Genomic DNA, 21506 nt, shown 5'->3' on the forward strand with positions numbered 1-21506 from the left:
AGGGTAGGATTCGGGAGATGGAGAATAAGATGAAGTCAACTATAAATGTTAAGAAACGCTGTAGTCTTGAGGTGAGATTGGCACAGTTTTTGCTACAACTTCCCGAGAAATCAACCATTGAGACGGCTACTCCTGATGATGTTCGTCGCTTCCTTATATGGAATGATACTTCGGGACAAACGCAGGTCCATACTATAAAGTGCAGTTATTTAGGAAAAAAAGGTCTTCATGAATGTGGATGTCCCGTTCGACTAGCGGCGGGTACTTTACAAAATATATTATGTCGCTTGGGGGAGATATTCTGTGCGCACGGTAGAGGTAGTGTGTGGGATATTGCCAAGTCTGTGGGGAACCCGGTTTATTCCACCATGCTAAAACAATATATTAAGTATGTTAAAGAAGAGCAAGCTCAAGCTCATGTTACTCCGAAACAAGCGAAACCAATCTTCCTGTCAAAAATCAAACGGTTAGGAGCTTGTATTGACCGTCAACTTTGTCAATCACGGTTAACGGCTAAGGAAAAATTCATTTTAGCAAGGGATCAGGCGCTGATAAGATTGCAATTTTTCGCGGGTGAGAGAGCTAGTGATATTAGTAATATTGTCTCACAGGAGGTTAAGCGGTTAAATGACGATTCTGGGCTCGTGTTCCATCAGACGTATGGTAAGACTCTCCGAGGAGATGGAAAATCGAATACATACGTAATAAAGCGTTGCGAAGATGATGAGGTGTGCCCAGTGCGTGGAATTGACAAGTATTATCAGATAGCAAAAGATTGTGGAGTCGATCTCTCAGTTGGGTATCTATTTCGCCCCGTGACAGAATCTGGCCGAGTCCTCGATTCTCAGTTAAGTTATTTGGCGATTTACGATCGTTTAAAAGGTCACTTGACCTCGCTAGGAATGTACGAAGGCGAGACGCCTCATAGTTTTAGAGCAGGTTGCGCGATTACACTGGCGCTGTCTGGGGCAGCGGTATCTAATACGGAAATAATGCACCATATCGGATGGCGTAGTGAGCAATCAGCTGACCACTATAGCCGGGCCAGAACCTTGACTAATGCAGGTTGTCTGGCAGGGCGTTTAGCCGGGGTGGTGGCAGACAATGACCGAGTGGAGTCATATTTTAACCAACATGGGGATTTCGAGGCCTTAAACAAATATTTTCAAGGAGAGTGTGTTGCGAGCGAGGACAGTATCAATGAGTAGAATGATCATTGAGTATCTTATAGTTTTATTTACGCTTACAATATGATTACTAAGTATCGTTTGGTTGTAATGAACATTAGTTCTTGATGATCTACTAAAGTTTCTGTTTAATATGTGGTAATAGTAATAAAATGTGGTTGTGGAAGCAGGCAGTTTTTCTTTGTTCTTTTTTAAGTGAGTATTGGGAGTTACACTATCGGGTGTGCTAATGGTTGCAACATTCTGTCGTTGTGTTAACATAGATTGAAAGACATTTGCATTGAGTAATTTTGCCCAATACTTAACAACACTGAAATCGAGAGCGACAATGATGTTACTCAGGATATGTAATGATCCTAAGTGACGTCAGCGGTCGCGAACAGCCATTCCCGATTTGGGAGGAAGGGAGAAGATGGAAGTATTTTTGGATCAATGGATTATGAACACGTATTGATTTTATTTATATTGTACGAAAAAAAAAAAAAAAAAAAAAAAAAGACATGTGTTGCTCTCATTTCACATTGAGTAATTTTGCCCAATACTTAACAACACTGAAATCGAGAGCGACAATGATGTTACTCAGGATATGTAATGCTCCCCGTTTTACCGGGATCAATCGAGTTCAAGATGGCGTCCGTGGTGCGCGAAAAGTAAGTATACAAAGTGATAAATTGCATAGGCATCATCATTTCATAAATTTATAAGCAATTATTAAGGTTAATCAACGGATTATGTAAAAATATGATATTATGAGGTAAATTGTCAGTGACATTTCGTCGTAATTAACGAATATACAGTAGTCGGGTGCCACACGTGCACTAGTGACAGGAGATCAGGGGGCCCTTCCTGATTATTAGGGGTCTGGCCCCGGTCTTACATTAATGTCAATGCCTGCTGTTAATAAACTTCTTATTACATGTATATTGGTTTTCTGGACGTATTTTGCCATGGAACCCCAGGTCAGAACACGGGAACTGACTGACTGGTCGCTCTGTCTACATAATGGCCGAAATGAAATAAATATAATTTTGATTTGATTGATTCTTATTTAACATTATTGTTTCCAGGGTTATAAATGTGACCATGGATGGAAAAAAAATACAGCGTCTCGGTACCAGAGGCATTTGTAGCCAGGTTGAACTCAACAGGTAAACGATTCTTAAAAAAAGGACTTTGTTTCATAATAAATACACAATATTTTATGATTTTATGATACATATTGAAAAATATTTAATTATGTCATATGTATCCTCAGGCCCCTATATACAACACTACATTGCACAAATAATGCTAAACTATCTACAATGTAGTGTAAGAGAACTAATCAACCTGCTGTGGACACCAGTACACTCGTTAACATTTTCCCTGTATTATGACTGACTATACACAGTAAACCATGACTATACACAGTAAACCACAGGGTTTCATACTAAGTTAAATGGTATTTTATAAAGAACCAGCCGTTAACTCAATGCACAATTGGTTAAAATGGCCATTTAGACATGCTTCCATGGACGTACATTCCAATATAATATTAATATTTACCCTGAAGGAATTATTCAACTCCAGGGTCTGACCTCCAGATCACTTACAATTATTAAACCATGTGTCTAGAATTCACAAGAGTCCAGGTTTGAATCGTGGTCTGGTCTGGTCCTGTTGTATCTTCTCTCTCCTGATTTATGCCGACAGCAATTCATAGAATTTATTGGTACCTGACTGAGGAAGACCTAGTCCAAGTTTCCTCTGGCCCTAACACTAGACGTAAATTCACGTAATAGACATTTTGACAGATGTCTGTCCATCCGAATATCCTGTGTACATCTGTTGTTAATTCCAGTAGGACCATGTTGATGAGGGATATAAATCAGAAATCAGACTATTTAGCTTATGTGTTAAGGAACATGTCCCTTTCATATATTGTAACGTCAACAAAATACAAATACATGTACTTCATCGTTCACGGTTTGTTAATTTTTCTTCTATAAATATATTATATAACATTAATTTTCTTCATTTCAGATCAAGAAGTGAAAAGGGATGCTCAGCAAGAGCTTGTTCTGCTTATGAGAAATGCTGATGCAATTTCTGGTAAGTTCCAATATTAACAGCTGTCATAATGATCAATCGACAATGGGATTAAGTCATTTGTACTTATATGTGATCCATTAGATATTGATATTAACCTTTAAACCTTTAATATGTGATCCATTAGATATTGATAACCTTTAATGTTCTTTGTTTTTGTTACAGATACAAATCAAAACAGTTTGGATAACAGCAAGGAAATCGAAGAAAGCAGTGAAACAGGTACTAGGTCAAAAGAAAACAGAATTGTGTTTTCCTTTCCCAACCTACCTTACTTTGTTGTTTAATTTGTTTTTAGCTCACCTGGTCCGTTTTGGTCCTTTTGGCCCCCACCCTATTATACCCAGGAATTATAAAAAAAATGGAATTATCTCCTATAATCACTGTTGGACCAGAACTTTGCAAATTAGGCATATAAACACATTTATGGAAAGTAAGAATATATTAAATCGTGTATAAAGCATTGAAATTTATTTTTGCGTAGAAGTGGATGGGGGTTGGAGGTACTGTTGGCAGCGTATCGGTCTTTCAGCATATCTTTGGTCGGACATTTGTCCAATAAGTAATATTGTTAACTCTTCAACTGATTTTTAATAGGAAATTTTGTACTCAGGTATTTGTGTTCGAGATTTTTTTTTATTAGTCTCCTATCAAGAACCAGACGGGACTATAGTTTTGTTTGTGTCCTTCTGTGTGTCTTTTTGTACTCATCTTGTACGAACTATATCTCCTATGCTACTTGTCACAGGAACTTCTTAGTGTTCATCTGTGTTAGGAAGTGTGTCATGTATCAAAATTAGGTAGGTCACACTACCGTAAATTTTGACCTACATCAAAGAAAAAGTTAGTTTGGGTCAAATCTGCTACACAACTCGTCACTTCAAGTTTGGGTATGGGTTCAGATTCATAACCTACCGAAAACAGTGATATTTCTGAATTTGTTTATATAAATACCATCAAATGCAGTTTAATATTTAATTGTTGAATACAGTGGTTATGTCAAAAATACAGTGTGTAGAATTAATTCCTACATATTAAAAAATTCATCATCTGTACATTCTTGGCATGATATGATTTCCAATGGATGTCTGTAATTTGCTGATTTTTGTTTGTTTTATATTTCAATAATGAACTTTTTCTATTGTGTGTACATTACAGATCCTCCATTGGCCAAGTCATGGCGAGAAGATGAAGCTAGGGCCCTGCTTCTCCATCGCATTAGCATGGATGGTGAATTTAGGTCCATGAAAACACACAAAAGCTTGTGGAAGCAGATTTCCACAATGCTTAAAGAACAAAATATTACTGCGACTCCAGATCAATGTGACAACAAGTTTAAGGCTATGAAAAAAGACTATAAGTCTGCCAAAGACCACAACAATAAGAGTGGTAATGGAACGAAGACTTGCCGTTTTTTTGAGGAGTTTGATCAGCTGTACGGCTGTAGAGCAGGAACTACCCCAGAGGCTACATTGTGTAGTCTTTCTGTCGATGACACCTCTACAAGTACACCACAGAGGAAAAAGATGAGGAAAAGGCCAGCAGCATCCTCAACAAGTGTCTTGGAGCAAATTGAAAAAAGGCAAGAGGAAAGAATGAAAGTATTAAAGTCGATGCATGACGATAAAGTCAAACTTTTGGAGAGATTTTTGAAAGTACTTGAAAAGCCAGATTTATCATAGATTGTTCAATTGGACCCAAGTGATGGTGGGTTATTCAAATCGCCTGTCGTCCGTGGTCCATCCATCCCTAAAATGATGTTAACAAAATTCCAAGGTCAAGGTCATTGGGTTCACAGGTCAATTAAACAAGGCATCATGTTAATAAAGTTAAAGATCACTGGATCACAAGGGTCAGGGTCATTTTAGTTCAAAGGTCAAGAAAAAAGTGGATTCCTTCATTATGACCTTAACTCGTAGTGGGAGAGGTATTTTAAGTCAATAAATAGAACAAATTAAAGCAAAAGAAACATTATATCATATTAAATGTATCATATATATTATAATATATAGTTTGCCTCTTGGCAATAGGTTTTTGAAAGTTAAAATGTCACATCTTTTAAAATCAAATGACTGGTTCTCTGATTCAATAATGATTATTGTCCAATACATGGGTATTGATGTTTCAGGTGTCTCAGTGATCTTCCAGCAGATGTTTTTGTTTCAATTTTGTGCTATTTGTCACCAGAAGACTGTTGTAACTTAGCCCAAACAAATAAGCACTTGAAACATATTATCTACAGAAGCCGAACACATTTACATGTTATGGCAGATGATCTTCTTATAGAAACACTGTTAGAAATGGAAGGTCTCGAGGTATTGAAAATAAATAAGGATGTTTTCAACAAGTTTTATAAATCCCAACACCTTGCAACCATTGCCAAAATATGTGAGGCTATCGAATTAGGAGCCCTTCAAAAATTAAAAAGAATAGAGTTTGTTGGAATAGAGGTTTTGTCATGTATGAATCTGCTGGCCAGTTATCTAGCTAGATTACCATTGTTGACGGCATACTCACAAACCCATACCTCATGCCTCTCACCAGCTCAAGTATTATTGTTTTTGAAAAACATTCCATCTTTAAGATTTATTGTTGGATCTGTCCTTGTCGCAGAGGAGGACAAGATTTGGTGGGCAAAACTACTAAATGAACTTGTAGGCCAAGTTACATTTGGCCACAGTATCATAGACACCATCCCTGCAAAAATGCTGTGTTGTGACAGAAGTGCATAGAGTTGGCAGTGCCCTACTGGCATAACTAAAGATGTGCTTAGCACCTTCTTCCAGTAAGCACAGGTATGGGTGTCTGCAGACAATATTGGATGTGTCCTTTATGACCAGATTGCAATCTACTTTAATACAAATTTTAATTTCCATGTATATGTGTTAAATGGACATTCTAGTCATTTGAAAGCCATTATGATATTATTTACATAAAGTACAAGGTATGTGATTTGTTTTATTTTATGGTGAGTTTTGATGTTTTTGTTCAATTCACAAAAGTATTTGTTGCATTTACTACACTCTTTATGTAGTTTTTTTTTTACATTTTATTTTATTCCTGGTGTACCTACATTTTTATTTATCTCATTGTGCTAGGTAGGCATTATTACATGTATGACATTGTAAACAGACTACTTGTAATCCCCCAAAAGTGTAAGGTTAAAGAAAATTTATTACTTTGTTCTTTATGGCCAATTTTCTAATGGGATGTTTATCATTTTATTGTTGAAAAAGCAGAAACAATTTGTTTTGTTTGTGAAGATGATTTTTACATTATTTTTGTTTTTAAATAAATATGAACTTGTTGAAATATACAAATGTATGTGGATTGTTGTTTATAATTCTCTGTTGCACGACGTGTACCATATACTTCACACTTGGTTGTGTTTTTTTCCTCAATTTTTGAACCTATGCCGTGGCACGGTGTCTGCGTCAACTTTTCCATTTCAACAACTTCTTCTCAATAACCAAGAGGCTCAGGGACCTGATATTGGGCCTGTAGTATGTTTGAAGTGCTGCCAAGTTTGTTCAAATAAATCCTTTGACCTTGACTAACATTCAAGGTCACAGGTGTGCTCTGTTGTAACCAAAAGACCCATATATAACAAGGTTGGATAGTATTGCACAGCAATACCAAGTCCCCTGCCTACCCACTCAACCAATGAGAAGATGGCGGCCATTTTGAAAAATGTTTTTTGGAAAAAAACAAATGTGGGATGCACAACTACATGTTATACTGATCATGTATACCAAGTTTCATTAAAATCGGAGTAGTACTTTAGGAGGAGTTGTCCGGACAAGCCTCAACCAATGAGAAGCTGGCGGCCATTTTGAAAATTATTTTTTCTGAAAAAAAAAAATGTGGGATGCACAACTACATGTTATACTGATCATGTATACCAAGTTTCATTAAAATCGGAGTAGTACTTTAGGAGGAGTTGTCCGGACAACTGTTGCGTGACAGACAGACAGACAGACGGACGGACTGACGGAGGGACTGACGGAAGGACGGACGGACGGAGGGTAAACCTATAGTCCCCCCGTTTTCAAACGGCAGGGGACTAAAAAGGGGTAGATTTATATCGAGTCAAATTGGCAATTGCATAATGCATAGTAAATAAACAGAAAATACATGTCAGATATGTTTCACAGATTTCAGTAATGCTTTATTTTCACATATTAAATCTGAAACAGAATGTAGCATAATTGGTTCTATCTCAGTTGAGTATGAAGTTTCTTGGATGTATTGAATTAAACATTCACTCTTGTCCAGATAACAAATCAACAAGGTTATTTCTTTTTGCCACACCAGCAGCTGTGTCTCTATACACAGCTGGGTAATTATTCACAACGTTGTTAATGACTGGATCCTCAAAATAATCATTCACTCCATCATCACAAAGGATGCAAAGATTGTGCAAAACACAGGCTGACATGATCAGGTCGCATACACTAGCTACGTCGCTGCAGTACACATCTCTGAGCCTTCTGAACCTGCTCTTCAAATGGCCAATTGCTCTCTCAACACTTTGCCGTACAGATGAAACTATGCGATTATATCGCTTCTGTGGCTGTGTCAATCTTCCAGTGTCCCTAAAGGGTGTCATCAATGATGTTGAAAGTGGATAAGCTCCATCACCTGAAATTTATTTGTACAATGCTATTATTAACTGTGTACTTTATAATTAATCTATTTTCAGATATTAATATACAGCCGATCAGATACTGTAAACATGGTTATTTACCATGGGGGTTAATTTCACGATTTCGATAGGTAAACAATACGCGTGGGGGTAAATTTTGCGATCATATACTGTACCTTCGCATTTTTATTTAGCGCATTACATGATATTCACGTGGGAGAATTTTTCGCAGTAAAGTAACATTCGCATAATTAGAGTAAATTTACCCTGCACGTAAATTTCCATATTTGCAGTAGTCGGAAACCCTTCGGATAGATCATCAATCACTGTATAATTGCAAGGAAACAAAGAGACCAATATTGTTTCCCACATAATGATGGTTCTTTAAACTTTAAGGACCACACCATAACTGTTGATGAAGACATTTAAGAATTTTAAAACAGACCAAACAATTCAATAATCTTACCTATGATAAAGTTGTCTTGTCCAAGAATATCCCTTCTCACTAGTTTGTCATGCAACGGTGAATTGTGATACACTCTGGCATCATGTGTTGAACCAGGCCATCCAACATAACAGTCTGTGATGAGAAGTTGATCATCTACAACCAGCTGCAGTACAATAGATGGATATCCTTTGCGGTTGATGTAATCGGTATCGCCATTGGGAATCTGACTTAAACGAATATGTGTCCCATCGATAAAACCCACGACGTTAGGAAGACCAACACGCTCAGATATAGCTTCAGATATTAGGCCTTGGGTGCCAAAACCTGGCCACCTAATGATATGCTGGCGCATGCTGCACAATGCCTTTGAAACTCGTCGAATACATCTGTGGACGGTTGATGTTGACACACCAAACAAACGGCTAATTTCTCTAATACTGTCCTGATTGCTTATGTACCACAAATACACTAGCAGTTGTTTCCTTACCGGAAGTCCTTCCTTTCCACTTTCCCGTATTGTGTATTCAATAGCAGGCGTAAGCTCAGCAATAAGTCTTTCAAAAGTATTCTTACAAACACGAAAGTCACGTCGGAAGTCTATCTCCGTGTATTGGGGTATCACTTCCTCTGCAAACCCAATAACTTTTGGGATAATTCTGCGGTTTGTACTTCCAACATTGACCAACACGAGTTCTTCGATCTCTTCTTCATCCATAATTGATAGTTCTTCTTCTATGTCCATGATATCATCAATAATTACCGGTAGTAAGCTCATGACCATGTTTCTGTCCGCCATGTTGTTTTCGCTCTACCCTCTTCCGGTCCGTTCGATTCGATACACGGGTTGTTAGATAGAGCGCATGTGCAAGCCACAACCCGAGTCACTGTAGAGTTGCTGAATCGAATACAACCCAAGCTATGCACTCTAGTCATGCTAATGACCCTGGCGTGACCCCTGATGGGGTGTTTCATGTAACGTAGTGAGACTGACCATCAAGATTTTAATTAGATTGTCATTTTACACTTATTGTCGAATTAATGATGACCAGTTACTGTGGCTGTCTTGGTATATTCATCAACATCATCAGTGATGACCCTGGCATTTTTACAGACGGACTTGTGTACATGTTTACCTGTAGCTTTCAGTTTCAGTTTTGGAGGTTGTCTCAGAACAAATTCGGGTTTCTCATTTATCAGACCCATCTTCACAAACACATTCTCTTTGGGTTTCCCACAATTGCATAGATGCGAGGAACTGTCATTTTGTCAATTCGGAGATTGTCTGTTGACGAGGCCTTTTCCCTGTTTACAGATGGGAGTACAACTTTGTGTGCATCAAAATGAGATAGCGGAAAAAGACGCAGATATGTTGTCTGGTTGAATTTTGTTGAGGGCCAAATGATGTATTTTCGGAAAGGAATTGTTTTCATGCCAGTATATCCTAGTGAGGTACACATTTTAGCAACATTTGATTTTAGAACATGAAAGACACCAACATCTAAATGTTGCAGTAAATGGGTAGAATGTACTGGAAGACAAAGAAAGTGAATGTTGTTGGCCTTTGCGATATCTATGACTTTATTGGTGACATTGGTTATCAATGATTACTAAGACAGGACGGGCACGGCCACACTGGTGCAAATTCCTCCTCAAACCATTTTGAAAATGTATCATTGATAAAATCCACTCTCTGCACTTAAAGCTCTATTCCTTGGACAGGCTATCTCGAAAAATATCCCGTTGCTTGCATTTGCTGAAAAAGATCAGTGGAGCAATACATTTTCCTGATGTTGATATAGCCAAATTAAGGGTAACGTGACATGAAATATTAACTGAAGGCTGATAAGGATGTTTTGTTCCCTTGGGAACAACTACCTTTTTCTTTCTCACATGTAGAAATTACCACATACACGAGTTGTTTTCCATTTCATGTGTTTATTGTCCATCATAATTTGCATTTGTCCTTTAGCAAGGTAAAGATGGGAATTCACCATTGCATGTCCTTGTTATGATTCGATATCAACCACAAATATGCTTTTACTGATCCGGTATCGATGATTCGCAAAGCTTGAATCTACATGTTGTCTAATCTTGAACTGACCATCAACAAATGTCTTGTGTTTCAACTGACCGCTCAAACCAGATTTGTGAAAATAGATGGGAAGTTTCCGTGAATTAATGTTTTACATTTTCCTTCTTAATTTGAGCACATATCAATTATAATCCGAAATTTGGTAGAAATGTTAACAAAACTAACTTGTAAAAATAACACTAATATAGCGTATACAAAATACTTGAGATCACGTGATTATCATATGATCCACGACTAATACATTAATGACTAAGGAATTAAATAACTCAGTAAATACAAAGTATCTACAATTCACCTTATTACATATTTGTGATGGTAACTTGAAATAGTCACTTATCTGAACTGATGTCAACTCGCTCATGGACTGTTCAAAGTGGACGGAGGGAGTTCTGAGTGACAGGTCTTTGTGCCAAGACATGAAATTACGAATCTATCTATTGGAGGGGCCATTCTCAGGATTGTGTCTGGTTTCTTTTCCGTTTGACTTGGTGAGGTCAATAGTTAGTTTCTTAATTACTTTACGGCCTATTGGAAATCCAGATAAATTCATAAACTTTATATAATTCACAAGAGATTGTTCTTCCTCAAAATACAAAATATGAGTTCCACGAAGTTTTGTATCAGTTTGGGAATATCTGCATTTGCATGGTCATTTATGGTATTGAATGGTTTTCCTGTCTCACATGCTGCCATCTAAGGGATTTTCCCTTTGTATACCAACGAAACCGAAAAGGGTTTGGAGAATATTTTTGATAAAGACTAAAATTAAAAAAAAAAATAAATATTTGGCTTATTTTGGTTGATGTTTGTTGGAATATATCAACTACAATATATATATTTTTTAAGGATTATTTGGCTGGAATTGTTATTAACAATTGTAAAGCTCCCTACAGTTTTTAAGACCAAGAAACAAACAATGTCAACCATTTCCAGAATAATGAATGCTCCCTACGATATCTGTCGATGATTCGGCTTGTCCGTCAATAAACGCCGTTAATTAAATTATAGGAGCTTCTTTTAAAAATATTTTTGATGAAAATACTAAAATATCATCTTATTTCAATAATTTCAAAATTATAACAGGTCAGCTGGCTAGATTATAGTTTAAATTATGTTTTGAAGACGAGGTTATTCCGAAATTCCATATTTAGCATCACCGAAGAGGGACAATAGCGGTGTATTCTATTGTCTGCCCTGCAAGTATGGCTTAAGAATTGTACCTGCTGCCCCAATTGCATGATCGTAAGAGGTGATTAAATTTGGGATCTTATCTTTTCTCTTTCTGAACAACTTTCTTCTTCCTTATGTCTCCCTTGACAATGCCTCACTTTTGGCCTTTAGTTGAGCGTTCGCCCCTGTGAGGAAGGCTTTGGGCCCTGTCCCCTAGCCGAGACATACCAGAGTCTTTAAAAATGGTAGTTGCTGCTCCTTGCTTAACGCTCAGCATATTAGGAGTGGGACGACTGGTTCGCCCGTTGTCAGTATGTGACCGGGTGGGGTGTGCTGCTGGGTGTCTTCGGCAGTATGCTTCAGTGAGGTAGCACTATAAATCGGCAAAAGTTCCGGCCTATCACAAGGAGACTTAACACGCATGCATGTCGCACCCACGGGAGGCCGTCCTTAAATGACCTTAGCTGTTAATAGGACGTTGAACAAAATAAACCAAAGCAAACCAAACCTGCTGCTGCAATCGCATGATGTTAAGAGGCGATTAAATTTGGGATCTTATCTTTTCTCTTCTTTCTTAGCAACTTTCTTCTTAATAGTTTAGCGTTCAGGATATTTGGAGTAGGACGACTGGTTCGCCCGTTGTCATTATGAAGTAACCGGGTAGAGTGTCCTGCTGGGTGTCTTCGACAGTTGCTTCAGTGAGGTCACAAGGATACATAACGCAAACAAAACGCAGCCTCCCAAAACACACGCACTCACCACATGCATACATCTTGCAAGCACGAGAGGTCGTATTTAAATGACTTTAGCTGTTGGCTGCAAACCAAACCACTGTATTGTATTCAAACACCTTGGGTATTTATACAAAGGAAAGACAAAGATCAACAACCTTATGGCGGGACAACTAATTTCCATGAGATTTTGATACATTTCGAACTGTTGATTTAAAGAGATTTCTAGCTGGAATGGGTGGTCTGATTTTGAAAAAGCACAGAAAATTACTACGTGTTTAAAGGGATCCTGCGCAAATGGTTCTCTGAAATAAGACCTTTAGAAATGACCAGGTTCGAAATTGTTCCACAAAGTTTTCTCATCACATCTTACACCTGACCCCCGGGCTGTCCACACGTTACCTGACCTCTCCCGTAGAAGTAGTTAGAATAGTGTCGACAGCTGTTTTAGTGATAGGATATAGGATAGTTAATCCCCAGTGTGATTTCTTTTTGTGGATAATTATTGTGATATTGTGATATTTTTAGCCCACCATCATCAGATGGTGGGCTATTCAAATCGCCCTGCGTCCGTGGTCCGTCGTCCGTCCGTCCGTCCGTCCCTCCGTCCGTCCGTAAACAATTCTTGTTATCGCTATTTCTGAGAAAGTACTGAAGGGATCTTTCTCAAATTGCATATGTAGGTTCCCCTTGGTGCCTAGTTATGCATATTAAATATTGGGACCGATCGGAAAAAAACATGGCCGACAGGCAGCCATCTTGGATTTTGACCATTGAAGTTTGTTATCGCTATTTCTGAGAAAGTACTGAAGGGATCTTTCTGAAATTTCATATGTAGGTTCCCCTTGGTGCCTAGTTACGCATATTGCATTTTGGGACCGATCAAAAAACAAAATGGCCGACAGGCAGCCATCTTGGATTTTGACAATTGAAGTTTGTTATCGCTATTTTTGAGCAAGTACTGAAGGGATCTTTCTCAAATTTCATACGTAGATTCCCCTTGGTGCCTTGTTATGCATGTTATATTTTGGGACCGATCGGAAAACAAGATGGCCGTAAGGCAGCCATCTTGGATTTTGACAATTGAAGTTTGTTATCGCTATTTTTGAGCAAGTACTGAAGGGATCTTTCTCAAATTTCATACGTAGATTCCCCTTGGTGCCTTGTTATGCATGTTATATTTTGGGACCGATCGGAAAACAACATGGCCGACAGGCAGCCATCTTGGATTTTGACCTTTGAAGTTTGTTATCGCTATTTCTGAGAAAGTACTGAAGGGATCTTTCTCAAATTTCATATGTAGGTTCTCCTTGGTGCCTAGTTATGCATATTGCATTTTGGGACCGATCAGAAAACAACATGGCCGACAGGCAGCCATCTTTGATTTTGACCATAGAAGTTTGTTATCGCTATTTCTGAGAAAGTACTGAAGGGATCTTTTTCAATTTTCATATGTAGGTTCTCCTTGGTCCGTCGTATTGCATTTTTTGGACCAATCTGAAAACATTGTCGACAGACAACCATTATCGCTTAATCTCAAATTTGATATATAAATTTAATTTCCCTTGTTTAAAAAGTACTGGAGGGATATTTCTCAATTTATACAGATTAGTAAAATGAAGGGAAAAGTAGAGAAAAGATCAATCTGACATGGAACCTATGAAGATCATTCAATGGTGGGCGCCAAGATCCCTCTGGGATCTCTTGTTGGATTATACTGTGTGTTGTGCATCCTGGCCGAGAACAGAATAGTCAACAAAATTCCAGAATGGTCCTGCTGAAAAGATAAGTTCTTTAGTTGTAGTTTACCAGGTAGTGTTATCAGTTAATTTATTTTACAGCAGCAGGACTAATTTCCTACGTACAATAAGTATCGGCCTTTAATTAAGTCATATGTAGCGGGGGAGGTTCCTGTATGTATTTTGTCAGGGTAAGCTGACCAGTTAAGCTTGTCTCTATGTTGTGTATTGTGTGTGTACCTGTCACCCTTGCTGTACTCTATTCACGTGCCCTGTCTGTGTTGATGTTGTTGTCGTGTAGTTGTTTCTTGCTTTCTCGTGAGAGTCCGTCTTACCCGTGTACCTCTGTCAGTCCGGTGTTGTGATTGGTTGTTTAGTTTCGTATTGGGTGATAAATTCAGGGTTTTACTTGTAGACTGGGCAGTCTGACGGATTGAGTTCCTGCGTGCTGTCACTTTCTCTTCTCAGGTATTTATAGTTAGGTTAGGTTTTAGGTATATAACGTTAGGAGTGGGCCGGGATGGGTTTAGTTGCGTAGGTATTGTCGGGTATGGGGGGTCAGTTGTAGAATGTAGTATATTGTTTGTTGGCTAGGCCTAGGCTTATTGTCTCTGTCCATGTGTTAATTGTTGTAAATATTTGTTATTCCTAATAAATTGTTAATTGTTATTCAAGTGTCTGTTCTTCCTCTCCTCAACAAACAAGTACATCATACCCAATCGAACCTGGGTTGCATCGGTACACAGGGGTGAGTCGGGTGCTGTTTACATACATAAACCGGGCCCAACACGCTCCTGTTACACATATACCCAACAGTAGATATATTTTTTTAATTTCCTTTAGGCATATCTATTAGCGAACCAAATTTCATTATTTAAGCTATCATCCAATTTAAATCTCATTTTTAATTCAGTAAGATCGTTTTGGAAAAGCTCTATTAAATTTGAATTTTTAAGTATATACTGAACTGATTTGTGCAATTTTGGTTTGTTTTTGTTTAACGTCCTATTAACAGCCAGGGTCATTTAAGGACGTGCCAGGTTAGCCGGAGTACCCGGAGAAAAACCACCGGCCTACAGTCAGTACCTGGCAACTGCCCCCACGTAGGTTTCGAACTCGCAACCCGGAGGTGAAAGGCTAGTGATAAAGTGTCGGGACACCTTAACCACTCGGCCACCGTATCCACCTATCGATCCGTAGGAGCTAAAGTATTTAATAAGCACACATATAAGTATTACCCATTATCATAATTATTATTATCATCATCATTACCTTTTTTTATTTTTTTTTTACTACCCATTTTAATATAATACCTATTTATTTTCTTCTAAACAATTTCTATCTTGCCTTCTCCCTCATGTTTTAAGACCTCTTTATAAATTGCCACTTAATCCCCTAACAATAGAAATACCTTCTCTCAGGTAGGTTCTATTGTTTATCTCTGGCCAGGTATCTCACCTTCACGCCTGACTGACCCCACGCTTATCTGTACCGGACACCTGTCCACGATCTCGATCTATTTCCCGCCATCTATCACTTCTACTTTCTATAAGAGTTACCTCCCCTAGATCAGGTCACCTCTTTTACACAAACATTTTTCTTTCTACTTCAGTGTTATTACCAATTTTTCAATGGCTCCAGCCCCATCCAACTCTAACCCTGCGGTGGTTATCCTCTCCCATAAAGAGAGGAAAGCACTTAATGCAGGACGTGTACGTGGAGATATCTCCGCGTTCACGGGCGTCACTAGTGACGTCAGAGATATACGGATGTTGCCATCAGGCATTATCTTAATTCTCCAGGCCACCTTAGTGACGCTCAAGAAGGCGCTACTTGTAGACCAAGTAGACGATACCCCCTGTAGCGCGCGGCTGTCTAAGCGACCCTTCAATGCCCCACCCGAACCCCGAGCTAACCCCCGTAGCGTGTCCCCCAGCAACGCCAACAATAACACTCATGTCAATTAACAAGTAGGATGGACAATAAAACAAACAAAAACACAACATCAATCTTGTTAGAATTTAATTCACCCACACTACCAAGGGAAGTAGTTTTTAACCAAATCACATATCCCGTTACAAAATTTAACGCTCCACGAACACAACAACAACAACAACGACAAGAACAAACGCACGCCCTGAGACACACATCAAACTCTCCTCCACTAATACAACAAATGCATCACTATACTCCGACATTGTCAGAAACAAACACACAGAAATCACCCAACACCCAACCCAAACAACCAGGTGTATATGTCACGACATAATTTATAGGGAAAATTATACTTATAGTCCGTGAAACACATAAGATAGGGAGGCAATATACAAGGTTCGTGACGTCATCAACAATCAAAATGGACACATGACCGCAGACAGTACACCCATCAACACACCCAACACAATCTACACCCAAATCAACAACACCAACAACACAGCCTTCACGTCCAACAACACCGATCCTATTCACACAAACAACATCAACAGAAACACCGTCGGAACATTTCATACACGTACTTGACAGTTCCGAGGAGCTAGACAACTCAACAATATCCAAACCTAGAACACCAAGAACACCGGTAGGTATGGGTCGGTACAAAACACTACAAACAGACCCCCACAAACAAACAACAAACACCCTCACGACCTAACAAACAAACACGCTAACAAGAACAGGACACAGCAAACGCAAACTACAGTACAGAAAATACTAGAAGCCACAAAGATGAACAAAACAAACATAGCCGCCCTTTACTTTCAATAAAGTCCTAAATGACCAGTCCGGCCTAACTGTTATGCATTGGAATGCAGGAGGTCTCGGGGCCCAAAATCCCAGAATTTAAATCCTTCCTCAATGTCAATTCCCCGGATGTTCTTTGTATTCAGGAAACACGACTGAAACAAAAACACAAAAGTTTAAAAAAAATAATGGTTACAATACTCCTTTTAGGTACGATTCGGACCAAGGTTTGGCCATTTATGTAAAAAGCGGAATTGCCTACAAAGAGTATGAAATTAGAGATAAAGATCTTTTGGCTCTTGGTATAGAATTACACAACAAGTCACACAAAACAATCATACTCAACATATACCTCTCACCAACAAACCCAATACCATTTAACTCTCAGTTAACCTTATAGAAAACATTGACACAAACAACATTATAGTTACCGGAGATTTTAATGGACACCATACACTTTGGGATCAGACCATTATCCAGTTTTGGCTCAAATTGATTTTGAACCACATGTTAATACTATTCAATATCCCCCAGATGGGTTTTTAATCAAGCGAATTGGAATCAATTCAATATTTTAACCGAAAACATCCAAACTGACGAAATTTATGATGAAAATATAGATATTTTCAATGATAATCTAACAAGAGCTATTTTAGACCTAGCATCAGTATGTATCCCTAAAACGTCAGGAAAGCCAAAAACTAGGAAAAACAATCCATGGTGGAACGATGAGTGTAGGTTAGCCAAGAAACTAAAAAAGAATAGTGAAAGTAAATGGAGGGCAAACAAAAATAACGAAACGCTAAAAGCAAATTATGTCAGATGTAAAACAAATTTTAATAACATTATTCAAAACGTCAAACGAAATCATTGGGAAGAGTTTTGTTCATCATTAAATAATAAAACAAATCTAAACAAGAGGCCCATGGGGCCTGTATCGCTCACCTGGTTGGATTTGACCAAATGTCAAAATAATGTTCATGTTCAATTTATTCATACGCATACTCTCTAAGGGACTGAAAGACCCTATGGATAATTTTTACAACCTAATTGTGTTTGAAGAAACTAAGTCCCTTAGGCTGGGGAAAGACCCTTGGGCCTCTTAGACTCCGCCCCTCAGGCCCCTGGGTGTTCAGAGTAAAATTTATACAAACTCTGTTCCCCTCCCCCCAAGGATGTTCCTGACCAAATATGGTTCTAATTCATTCATAACTTTATGACTTGTAGCAATTTAAAGACTAATCTCTATTCCCCTATTTGGCCCCGCCCCTCAGGCCCCTGGGGGTTCAGAGTAAAAATTTATACAAACTCTGTTCCCCCTTCTCCCAAGGATGTTCCTGTTCAAATTCATCCATAACTTTATGACTAGTAGCGATTTAAATGATTAACCCTATTTCCTCTATTTGGCCCCGCCCCTCAGGCCCCTGGGGATTCAGAGTAAAAATTTATACAAACTCTCTTCCCCTTCTCCCAATGATGTTCCTGACCAAATTTGGTTCAAATTCATTTATAACTTTATGACTAGTAGCGATTTAAAGGATTAACCCTATTTCCCCTATTGGGCCCCACCCCTAAGGCCCCTGGGGGCCAGACCAACCATTTATACAAAATTGGTTTCCCTTCACGCAAGGATGTTTCAGACCAAATATGGATCAAATCCCTTTATTCCTACGGAAGAAGAAGGATTTCAAAGAATTTGCTATATTTCCCCTATTGGGCCCCGCCCCTAAGGCCCCTGGGAGGCCGACCCACCGTTTATACAAAATTGGTTCCCCTTCACCCAAGGATGCTTCAGACCAAACATGGATCAAATCCCTTTATTCCTGCAGAAGAAGAAGGATTTTAAAGAATATGCTATATTCCCCTATTGGGCCCCACCCCCCAGGCCCCTGGGAGGCCAGACCCACCGTTTATACAAAATTGGTTCCCCTTCACCCAAGGATGCTTCAGACCAAACATGGATCAAATCCCTTTATTCCTGCAGAAGAAGAAGGATTTTAAAAAATATGCTATATTCCCCTATTGGGCCCCACCCCTCAGGTCCCTGGGAGGCTAGACCCACCGTTTATACAAAATTGGTTCCCCTTCACCCAAGGATGCTTCAGAACAAACATGGATCAAATCCTTTTATTCCTGCAGAAGAAGAAGGATTTTAAAGAATATGCAATATTCCCCTATTGGGCCCCATCCCCCAGGCCCCTGGGGGGCCTGACCCACCGTTTATACAAAATTGGTTCCCCTTCACCCAAGGATGCTTCAGACCAAATATGAATCAAATCCCTTCATTTCTACAGAAGAAGAAGGATTTTAAAGAATTTGCTATATTTCCCCTATTGGGCCCCACCCCTACGGCCCCTGGGGGGCCAGACCCACCGTTTATACAAAATTGGTTCCCCTTCACCCAAGGATGCTTCAAACCAAATATGATTCAAATCCCTTCATTTCTACAGAAGAAGAAGGATTTTAAAGAATTTGCTATATTTCTCCTATCGGGCCCCGCCCCTAAGGCCCCTGGGGGGCCAGACCCACTGTTTATACAAAATTGGTTTCCCTTCACCCAAGGAGGCTTCAGACCAAATATGAATCAAATCCCTACATTTCTACAGAAGAAGAAGGATTTTGAAGAATTTGCTATATTTCCCCTATTGGGCCCCGCCCCTAAGACCCCTGGGGGGCCAGACCCACCGTTTATACAAAATTGGTTCCCCTTCACCCAAGGATGCTTCAGACCAAATATGAATCAAATCCCTTCATTTCTACAGAAGAAGAAGGATTTTAAAGAATTTGCTATATTTCCCCTATTGGGCCCCGCCCCTAAGGCCCCTGGGGGGCCAGACCCACCGTTTATACAAAATTGGTTCCCCTTCACCCAAGGATGCTTCAGACCAAATATGAATCAAATCCCTTCATTTCTACAGAAGAAGAAGGATTTTAAAGAATTTGCTATATTTCCCCTATTGGGCCCCGCCCCTAAGGCCCCTGGGGGGCCAGACCCACCGTTTATACAAAATTGGTTCCCCTTCACCCAAGGATGCTTCAGACCAAATATGAATCAAATCCCTTCATTTCTACAGAAGAAGAAGGATTTTAAAGAATTTGCTATATTTCCCCTATTGGGCCCCGCCCCTAAGACCCCTGGGGGGCCAGACCCACCGTTTATACAAAATTGGTTCCCCTTCACCCAAGGATGCTTCAGACCAAATATGAATCAAATCCCTTCATTTCTACAGAAGAAGAAGGATTTTAAAGAATTTGCTATATTTCCCCTATTGGTACCCGCCCCTAAGGCCCCTGGGGGGCCAGACCCACCGTTTATACAAAATTGGTTCCCCTTCACCCAAGGATGCTTCAGACCAAATATGAATCAAATCCCTTCATTTCTACAGAAGAAGGATTTTAAAGAATTTGCTATATTTCCCAAGGCCACTGGGGGGCCAGACCCACCGTTTATACAAAATTGGTTCCCCTTCACCCAAGGATGCTTCAGACCACATTTGGTCAAAATCCACTGAGTAGTTTAGGACTAGTAGCGATTTAAAGGAAAAGTTGACGGACGGACGACGGACGCTGCGCCATGCCATAAGCTCACCGGCCCTTCGGGCCAGGTGAGCTAAAAATGTATGGTCAAAGGTCAAAGCTATTCAGGGAATCAATAGATTTGGTTTGGTTTGGTTTATTTTGTTTAACGTCCTATTAACATCTAAGGTCATTTAAGGACGGCCTCCCGTGCGTGCGACATGCGTGCGTGTGGTGAATGCGTATGTGTGTTGTGGGAGGCTGCGGTATGTTCGTGTTAAGTCTCCTTGTGATAGGCCGGAACTTCGAATAAATATAACAGAAATCCCTATATTAGGTTAAAACAACATTACCGATAAGGAAAAGGCTGATACTCTAGCTAAACAATATCAGAGAGCTAGCAGTAATGATAGCTTTATTTAAGTTAAATTCAGGAGTTAACTCCTGCTTAGCGCTCAGCATATTTGGAGTGGGACGACTGGTTCGCCTGTTGTTAGTGTAATTTGACCGGGTGGGGTGTGCTCCTGGGTGTCTTCGGCAGTATGCTTCAGTGAGGTATCACTTTAAATCGGCAACAGTTCCGGCCTATCACAAGGAGACTTAACACGAACATACCACAGCCTCCCAAAACACACATACGCACTCACAACACGCATGCATGTCGCACGCACGGCAGGCCGTCCTTAAATGACCTTAGCTGTTAATAGGACGTTAAACTAAATAAACGAAACCAAACCAAGTTAAGTTAACAATCAGGATAACATAGACGACGTTATAAGTGACCCCGGCACCAATACAGGTGAGCTGAACTGTCCATTAACAATCACAGAATACAACAATGCACTTCAGAACAAGAAAAACACATCTCCAGGAGATGACAACATTTCATACACCATCCTCAAACACTGTACAAACAACATAACAGAAATAGTACTTAAACTCATAAACCACATATGGCAACAGGGAACTATACCTGAAGCGTGGAAAAAAGCCGTAGTTATACCTATACTAAAACCAGGTAAAAATCCGCAGGAACCTGCTTCATATATGCCCATAGCATTAACTTCTCACCTCTGTAAAGTAATCGAAACTATGGTAAATAACAGGCTAGTATATTCACTTGGAAGCTCAGGTATCATAAACGAAGAACA

At 39.4% G+C, this 21506-nt stretch overlaps 2 protein-coding genes across 2 annotated transcripts; one reads left to right on the forward strand and one right to left on the reverse strand.

Annotated features, from left to right (window-relative positions):
- Positions 1-2270: 2270 nt before the first annotated feature.
- Positions 2271-6007, forward strand: LOC117340442. Its single transcript, XM_033902201.1, has 5 exons — positions 2271-2335; positions 3210-3278; positions 3441-3497; positions 4434-4857; positions 5404-6007. Exons 1-5 carry the CDS (start codon positions 2275-2277, stop codon positions 6005-6007), a joined length of 1215 nt encoding a protein of 404 aa, XP_033758092.1. The 5' UTR covers positions 2271-2274.
- Positions 6008-7417: 1410 nt separating this feature from the next.
- On the reverse strand, positions 7418-9268 carry LOC117340186 (putative nuclease HARBI1). The gene is made up of 2 exons (XM_033901948.1): positions 8387-9268; positions 7418-7916 (listed from the first exon to the last, which is right to left on the reverse strand). Exons 1-2 carry the CDS (start codon positions 9162-9164, stop codon positions 7537-7539), a joined length of 1158 nt encoding a protein of 385 aa, XP_033757839.1. The 5' UTR covers positions 9165-9268; the 3' UTR covers positions 7418-7536.
- Positions 9269-21506: the final 12238 nt, after the last annotated feature.

Source organism: Pecten maximus, chromosome 13 (genome assembly GCF_902652985.1).
Source record: "Pecten maximus chromosome 13, xPecMax1.1, whole genome shotgun sequence".
NCBI lineage: Eukaryota > Metazoa > Mollusca > Bivalvia > Pectinida > Pectinidae > Pecten > Pecten maximus.